Source organism: Ceratotherium simum, chromosome 5, assembly GCF_057802395.1.
Source record: "Ceratotherium simum simum isolate JZ-2026a chromosome 5, ASM5780239v1, whole genome shotgun sequence".
In the NCBI taxonomy this organism is placed as follows: domain Eukaryota; kingdom Metazoa; phylum Chordata; class Mammalia; order Perissodactyla; family Rhinocerotidae; genus Ceratotherium; species Ceratotherium simum.
This window is the reverse complement of record NC_141904.1, coordinates 30,813,633-30,822,286: the sequence shown is the minus strand read 5'-3', so window position 1 is coordinate 30,822,286 and position 8,654 is coordinate 30,813,633. Positions and strand designations below refer to the sequence as shown.

Genomic DNA, 8,654 nt, shown 5'->3' with positions numbered 1-8,654 from the left:
GACACTGAAAAGCAGGATGAAGTAAAGCCATATTCCATCTGCCAAAGACTTTGGTGCGGCTGTGTGGGTAATTTTCATTCTTAGAAAGCTTTAATGTGAATGAAATTATTCCTTAGTGTGCATTTAAAATTCCACTGAAAGCAGTTTAAAAAATTAAACATGCCCTCTTAGAGGTAGTAGGCACAGTTCCGGACGGATGCGAAAGAAAAGTGACAGTGACATCTTCGCATTGTTCAGAGAAAAGAGAAAGGTCAACAAAGAGTAGAAACAGAACCCTCAACTCGACCTGCATTCTTTCCCTGCGACGTTCTCTATGCGTCCCTTATCATTTAAGTTCTTTAAATGCAGTTGTCTTGAAACTGACCGTAACCCTTTTGGGGGCGAGGGGAGGAGAGGGAGGAAGGAGATGGAGGAGGGGAAGGTCTGAGAGAGGATTCTTTCCACACCAGCGTCCACTGGGGGCCTTGGGGAGGCCAGGGCCATGAGGCCCTCCTTGCACCAGTGATCTACAACGTCTTGCCTGTGGTTTACAACCGCTCTTTAAAAATACTTTCCCTTTGGGACGGACCCCGGCTTCTTCCTGCCTCCGCCCCCCGAGCGGCCCTGGGCAAAGAAATGCCTCGGCTTCGAGGGCGGGTCTTAGGGTAAACAGCACGCTCGGAGGATTACGATCGACCCGAGGCCAAGTCGACCCTTTCCCTTTGCCGCCCTCAAATGACCCTTGACAGCAGCCCCTGCTCTCCCTTCAAATGGAAAACCCAGGCACACACACAAACAAAAAACCCCAAGTCTTCCCTTCGGTTGCTACCCGCAATGACGTTTCCCCCTCGGGTCCCGCCCCTCAGGGGGCTTGGAATTTTGGGATTGGCCGAGAGGCTGTGGCGACAAGGCCCCGATTGGGCGACGAGGCACTGACTGACAGCGGGGGTGGCCGCCGCGCCCTCGCTCCCTCCCTCCCGGGTGTGCGAATGTGTGTGTGTGTGGTGTTATGCCGGACAAGAGGGAGGCGACCGCGGCGGTGGCGGCTCTGTTTATTGTCCCTCTCGGTGTGTGGATGTGAGGAAGTCGGGGCTGCAGTGTGGCCGACGAAGGCGGCCTTTGAGGCAGCGGCAGCAGCGACGACCGCGGCTCCCCGAGCGACCGGCCTTCGCGGAGTGTGAGGAAGGACAAGGCGCCTCTGCGTCCCCGCCACGTCCGGACGCCCCGGGCTCCGCGGCCGCGCTCGTCGCTCGCTCCTCCGGGCCTCGGCCCCGCTTGCTGCGGTGCCCGCGGGCGGGCGAGGAGGCAGCGCCGTCGCTCGGCCGCCGCCGGCTCCTCCCGCTTCCTCCTCCTCCGCCTCTTCCTCAGCGGCCGCGTTAGGCCCGGGCTCGGCGGCCGCCGCGCCTCGAGTTTGAGGGCGGCGGGCGGCGCGGCTTCCTCAGCGGACACGGCCGGGCGTCCGCCCCGGGTCTCGGCGATGGGGCGCGGGGGGCGGCGCCGCTAGGAGCACGGCGAGCCGAGCGGTCGGTGCGGAGCAGCGGGGCCCGGCGGCCCGCAGGGAGGCGGGAGCGGCGGCCGCGGGCTCGCGGCCTGTGAGCGGAGGCACCCGCCATGGCCAAGGCGGGCGGCGGCGGCGGCGGCGCGGGAGCCGGCGGCAACGGGGCGCTGACCTGGGTGGTGAGTGGCGGCGGCTGGGGGCGGGGGTCCCGGCGGCGGCATTGTTCCCGGGCGGCGGGGGGAGGAATTCCTCCGGGCCGGCTCGGGGTGGGGTGGGGTGGGGGGAAGGGGAAAGCGAGGGAAATCCGGTCCCCGAACGGGCGCCCCGTCGGGGCTCCTTCCAGCAGAACCCGCGCTCCCCGCCCCTTTTCTTTCTTGTCGTTACCTATGGAGGCTCCGGCTGCAGGAGCCTAATGTGTGCTTGAAACTTTGGGGGGCACACCATGAACATGACATAGAACCCCCGCTTCGTCTTTTTTCCTTCTTCCCAGACTCTTCCAGGGCGGTCGGGCATGAGATGATGGGGATGGCAATAGCGTATGTGTGTCTGTGTGGGTCAGCACTTTCTCCAAATGTGGCTTAAGAAAATCTCGGAGAAAGGGGTGTGTGTGTGTGTGTGTGTATGTATTGTAAATGAAACCATTTCTGATGCTCTGATCTCTCAAACGAGAATGAATTTGGTGGGGAACCGTGTCTATAGCAATTTATACTTCAATTCAGAGAGTCTCATTAGATTGAAAGCGCATTCGGGATGGCTGTTGCACAGCGGTCAATATACTGTAGTGTCAGGGTGGGATTATTAAAAGAAGCACTTACCTGTGTCAGCCTCGCGGGTGAAACGGAGTCGGGGCTGAAAGGAGAGTGTTGGAGAGGTGACTGAAGTGATTTGTCCAGGAGTTGAAGGATTTCGGCACTCAATTCCTGCTGGGAAGTAGTAGAGGGAAGACCTAGAGAGATCCGATTCCCACGGCAGATCGATAATTCAGCGGCGTTTCACTTGCTCAGCGTAGAGTTCAGTCCAGGGTCAGTTCCTACACACAAAAAAGCCCAGCTCAGCGAGCTGGCTGAGTATCCAGGAGAAAAATAAAAAATAACATTTTCCAGGGACTTTCGATGGATCCTGTCTTTTTCAAAACACCCAAGGAAACTTTCATATTTGCATTTTTTCCCCCTTAATTCTTCATTTTCTCTTTGCTTGGGTAGTTCTGCTGTATTGACAAATAGTCCTTGTAAAAAGCACGTTACTGACAGCAGCAAAACATTTTAACCATTTATTTTTGTGTGCCAAGGTGCTTTGCAAAATAACTTCCCAGGCTCTTATTGTTGAATCAGAATTTTGTATGTTACTCCAATAAGGTAGTATGAACAGACTAGAGCCAGGAGAGAGAAAATGTCAGATGATAAGGTCGTGGTCCATGTGGACATTCTGGGGAGAGAGGGAAATGCATAAATGCAAAAGAATGATTTTTTAAAAATTGATGGCTCTTACTTACCCCTGTTACTAAAATCAAATAACTTCTGAAAATGGAGTTAGTTAGCCAGATGGTTCTCATTCAGTATTTGGAAGTGTTGAGGCCTGATCAGTGTTTTCTCTGCGGACCTCTGATTCTGTAATGGTAAACATTTTGCTCCAAGATCGAATTGGTTGGCTTTAACATTTGATAGCAATATTTTAATTTACTGTTACTTAACTTTGTAGATAATTAAATGACCACCTTTTCTTTCAAGCTCAATAGGAAACTTTCCTTGCATTTGCATAAGAAATTTCATGAAACTTACAGGGTCTCATTCAATATCAGAAAAACTTATTTAAAACTAAAATTGACTGATTAAAGATTATTTTTCATTATAAAACTAGTATGGGAAATATAGTAAAATAAGGAGAAGTAAAGATCACTTAATCTTTTATTTATAGATTATATTCTCATGTTGAATTACACGTTTATTAAAAAGATAATCACCCCATAAGTCCACTTTAAGATTTGATGCTTGCTTTAAATTTGTCACGTTATATGAGCATCTTTATGTCCATAATATACATCATTGATTGTAGACTAATTTAATTTTATGGGAGGCAATATAGTCAGGTGGTTATGAGCATAGACTTTGATGTCAGATTGATGTAGATTCAGATCCTGTCTCCAACACATAGTCAGTGGCACTTTGCACAAGGGACCTAACGTTTCTAAGCCTGTTTTCTCATCTGTAAAATAAGGTTGCATTGAGAATTAAATGAGACAATGAATGTTTTTTATTGGTGAAGTTCAAGAAATGCGCACTCAGAAAAATAAAGTTGCTTTTACGTAAAATATCTTTAAGCCAGGGTGAAAGCAAATTATTCCTTTGCAAGGGTTCAGGGGTGTGTTGAAGTGGTCATCTATTTCTGAAGAGGGGTAACTTGGCTTTAACTGAAACTGGTGTTATGTTGCCACCTGGTTGTGGGTAACAGGAAGAAATAAAAATGGAATGAGTCCCTGATACCATTCTTCTTTTGGGGGTTGGGGGAGGTGGTGGATAATGCCACGTGTTGCTGGTATTAACTTCTGTTGGGATGCATGCCAACATGTGGTGTTAACATTGTCCCTGCAGGAAAGTTTACATTTCAATATCTGGAACCACAAAGCAGGGTGATTTAAGATTGACATTTTCTTTTTTTTTTTTCCTTTTGGTGAGGAAGATTGGCCCTGGGCTAATATCGGTGCCCATCTTCCTCTACTTTATATGTGGGACGCCTGCCACAGCATAGCTTGATAAGCGGTGCGTAGGTCCGCACCCGGGATCCAAACTGGTGAACCCCAGGCTGCCAAAGCGGAGCGCCTGAACTTAACCACTACACTACCGGGCCGGCCCGTAACTTGTCCTTTTAATAGTGTACTTGGTTTGTATTGGATTTGCAGTATCTTAACCATATTTTTTAAAATTTAAAAAAGTGAAAAATATAAATGAGGTAACACTATTTTGAGTTAAAATTGATGACAGCTATGAAGGCTTCTCTGAAGCAAGCAGAGTTTTTTGAATTAACTTTCAGTTTGTAAAGCTTTGATTAGTAGACCCTAATAGTCTATTTAATTCAGTCAGTCATTTTTCATGTTTAAGCCATGATAAAAAATTTGTGGAAAATGTTAGAATCAATTAATCACTATGTGAATATTGATCTTTTTCCCCAGTAATACTCTAATTTGATAGATTAAAAATATTGTAATGGAAAATATTAAGCATATAAAAAAGTGGTGGCCAGAATAGGTAAGGAGCCTCCCTGTATTTATCATCAGACTTAAACAATTATCAACTCAAGGCCATCCACCTTCTCATTATTTTGAAGCAAAGCAAATCCTATAATTATATCACTTCATCTGTAAATATTTCAGTATTTATCTCTAAAATGTCTCTTTTAAAGAAATACGAAGCCGCAATTAATATTGCAGTTCTTTTTAAAGTAAACTTCAGTGAAATATAAACATACTTTTTTTTTGACTGAATATTTCTAATTCAGGAAACATGACTATATATATAAATATTTGTGTTAAGATTTGTATTAAGAACCTTACGTTAGTGGCTCATTATTGCAAGTCTAAACTCCTCAACCAGAAAGCCAATTCTTTCATAAACTATGTGCCCTCCCAATTGAAATTTATTTTGTATGGTCCTCATAGTTAGATTTCTCTCTTTACTGTCCCCTGCACATCATGTTTGTTTTTGTTGCTTTGCCTTTGCATGCTTTCTTTCCATCAGGAATGCCTCTTTCTCTTCTTCTTACCAATCTAAATCTTAATTACTCTTCAAAGCTAGCTCATAATTTAAGTAAACTTTTATCCTCCAGTTTATACTCATCTTTTTCTGTTACTCTTATGGATCATAAAACATAGATGTCTTTCTCTTTTATGTAACGTTCACGCGTGATCTTTTTGTTTTAACAATTAGATTATAAACTCCTGAAGTCAGAGACCATGTATTTTACTTGTTTGTATCCTTTATAATGTTTAGCAAAGAGGTGGATATGTAATCCAATCTCAGTTATTGTTAACAAATTGGATAATTGACATACTAACTTCCTGAAAAGTCTTCTACCCTTATTAGGACAAGTGGTCAGAGAGCAATGTTATTTAGATACATTCTCAAGTAACATAGTAGCAGTATTTAGAAACGATTTTTATAAACTGTGCTAACTTTTCTAAATAGAAGTGAGTGTTCACCTGTAGTTTCACATGTTAGATACTTAGGTGATGGCAGCAGTTGCATTTTACTAAGTACATTTTTAAAAAATAAGCCTCTTTTATATTTTTAAAAATCTTAATACAAATAGGACCGCATTTTAAAGAAAAGGTGAGATTGGTATAATTACTCTCATTTGTAGAGGAGGAAACGGGCTTAGAGATTAGGTAACAAACTGTTAGGCACATGGCTAAGGCAAAGGTGGGATTTAAACCAGGCTTATTTATTTATTTTTTTTTGAGGAGGATTGGCTCTGAGCTAACATCTGTTGCCAATCTTCCTCTTTTTCTTTGTTTCTCCCCAAAGCCCCTAGTACATAGTCGTATATCCTAGTTGTAGGTCCTTCTAGTTCTTCTTTGTGGGACTCCACCTCAGCATGGCCTGACAAGCAGTGAGCAGGTCCCTGCCCATGATCCAAACCAGTGAACCCCCGGCCGCAGCGGAACTTGAGAACACAACCGCTACACCACCACCACCGGACCAGCCCCCAGGCTTATGTTCTTAACCATCATTTACACAGCCCCCCACTTTAAAAACATTAAAAAACAAAACAGCTTGTCTTTTCTTTTGTGTGTGTGTGTCAGGAAGATCGGCCCTGTGCTAACATCTGGCAATCCTCCTCTTCTTGCTGAGGAAGACTGGCCCTGGGCTAACATCCATGCCCATCTTCCTCCACTTTATATGGGACACCGCCACAGTATGGCTTGACAAGTGGTATGTCGGTGCGCGCCCGGGTTCCAAACCTGCGAACCCCGGAGCGTGCGCACTTAACCGCTTGCGCCACCTGGCAGGCCCCCAACAACTTGTCTTTTATACCCTGATGTGAGAGGATAAAAAAGCCTTCTAGGATATACCTATATCTCTTTCTACTAACCATGCTTTTACTTGCGCACAAAAAGCTAGGGAATACATTTCCTTTTTAGGATATATGTATTTTGTCTCGCATAATGCTCTGTATGAGTGTGGGGCTATGAAATCAGATCACCTGGTTTCATCTCTCAGCTTCTTCAAGTACTAGGTTTGTTAGCTTGTTAGCTTTGAGAGAAAACTTAACTTCTCCGGACCTCAGTTTCCTCATCCGTAAAAGGGAAATCATAATAATGGTGCCAACTTCATGGAGCTCTTATAAGGATTGATTGAGATTATCCATATAATTCCCACAATGCTTGGCACATAGTAAGCTCTCAGATGGGTACACACACAGACACATCTTCCTGTTTTTTTTTTTAATCCACTGATAAGTGTTTTCATTTCTTTTGTCTCAGAGAAAGTGTATTTTTTTTTATATTGCAAAGTGATCACCACAATAAGTCTAGTTAACATCCATCACCACACTTATAGTTACAATTTTATTTTTCTTCTGATGAGAACTTTTAAGATCTATTCTCTTAGCAACTTTCAAATATACAATACATTATTATTAACTATAGTCACCATGCTGTACATTACATCCCCAGGGCTTACTTATTTTATAACCAGAAGTTTGTACCTTTTGACTGCCTTCACCTGTTTTGCCCCTGCCCCCCACCTCTGGCAACCACCAGTTTGTTCTCTAACCCATGAGTTTGTTTTTTTGTTTTTTGTTCTGCATATGAGTGAGATCATACAGTATTTGTCTTTCTCTCTGACTGATTTCACTTAGCATAATGCCCTCAGGGTCCATCCATGTTGTTGCAAATGGCAAGATTTCCTTCTTTTTTATGGCTGAATAATATTTCATTGTATATATACCACATTTTCTTTATCCATTCATCCATCAATGGACACTTAGGTTGCTTCCATATTTTGGCTATTGTAAATAATGCTTCAGTGAACATGGGGGTGCGTATTATCTTTTCAAGTTAGTGTCTTCATTTTCTTTGGATAAGTACCCAGAAGTTGAATTGCTGGATCATATGGTAGTTCTATTTTTAATTTTTTGAGGAACTTCCATACTGTTTTCCATAGTGCCTGCACCAATTTACATTCCCACCAACAGTGCCCAAGGGTTCCCTTGTCTCCACATCTTCATCAACACTTACTTCTTGTCTTTTTGATAAGTCATTCTAACAGGTGTGAGGTAATATCTCATTGTGTTTTTGATTTGCATTTCCTTGATAATTAGTGGTGTTACCTTTTCACGTGCCTGTTGGCCATCTGCATGTGTTCTTTGGAAAAATGTCTATTCAGATCCTCTGCCCATTTTTTAATCAGATTGTGTTTTTGCTGTTGAGTTGTATGAGTTCTTTATATATTTTGGATATTAACCCCTTATTAAATATGATTTGCAGATATTTTCTGCCATTCTGTAGGTTGTCTTTTCATTTTGTTGATGGTTTCCTTTTTAGTTGCAAAAGCTTTTCATTTGGTGTAGTGCCACTTGTTTATTTTTGCTTTTGTTTCCTTTGCTTTTGGTGTCAGATCCAAAAAATCATCACTAAGACCAATGTCAAGGAGCTTACCACCTATGTTTTCTAGGAGTTTTATGGTTTCAGGTCTTACATTCAAGCCTTTAACTCATTTTGAGTTAGTTTTTGTGTATGGTGTAAGATAGGGGTCCAATTTCATTGTTTTGCATGTGGATCTCCAGTTTTCTCAACACCATTTATTAAAGAAACCATCCTTTCCCCATTTTATATTCTTGGCTCCTTTGTTGTAAATTAATTGACCATATATGCATGGGTTTATTTCTGGACTCTGTTCTGTCCCATTGATCTATGTGTCTGTTTTTATGCCAATACTATACTGTTCTGATTACTATAGCTTTGTAATATGGTTTGAAATTGGGGAGCATGATGCTTCCAGCTTTGTTCTTCTTTCTTGTGATTGCCTGGGCTTTTTTTTTTTTTTTTTTTTGTGAGGAGATCAGCCCTGTGCTAACATCCGCCAATCCTCCTCTTTTTTTGCTGAGGAAGACGGCCCTGGGCTAACATCTGTGCCCATCTTCCTCCACTTTATATGGGACGCCGCCACAGCATGGCTTGCCA

At 43.6% G+C, this 8,654-nt stretch overlaps 1 protein-coding gene across 2 annotated transcripts in view; it reads left to right on the top strand.

Annotated features, from left to right (window-relative positions):
• Nucleotides 1-975: 975 nt before the first annotated feature.
• The window catches only part of TOP2B (DNA topoisomerase II beta), a 63,659-nt gene continuing 55,980 nt past the window's right edge, over nucleotides 976-8,654 (top strand). For both annotated transcript variants that reach the window (XM_087430621.1, XM_087430620.1), the window contains exon 1: nucleotides 976-1,656. In XM_087430621.1, coding sequence (XP_087286747.1) covers nucleotides 1,591-1,656 — 66 coding nt within the window. In that variant the 5' untranslated portion in view covers nucleotides 976-1,590. The remainder of the gene's footprint in view (nucleotides 1,657-8,654) is intronic.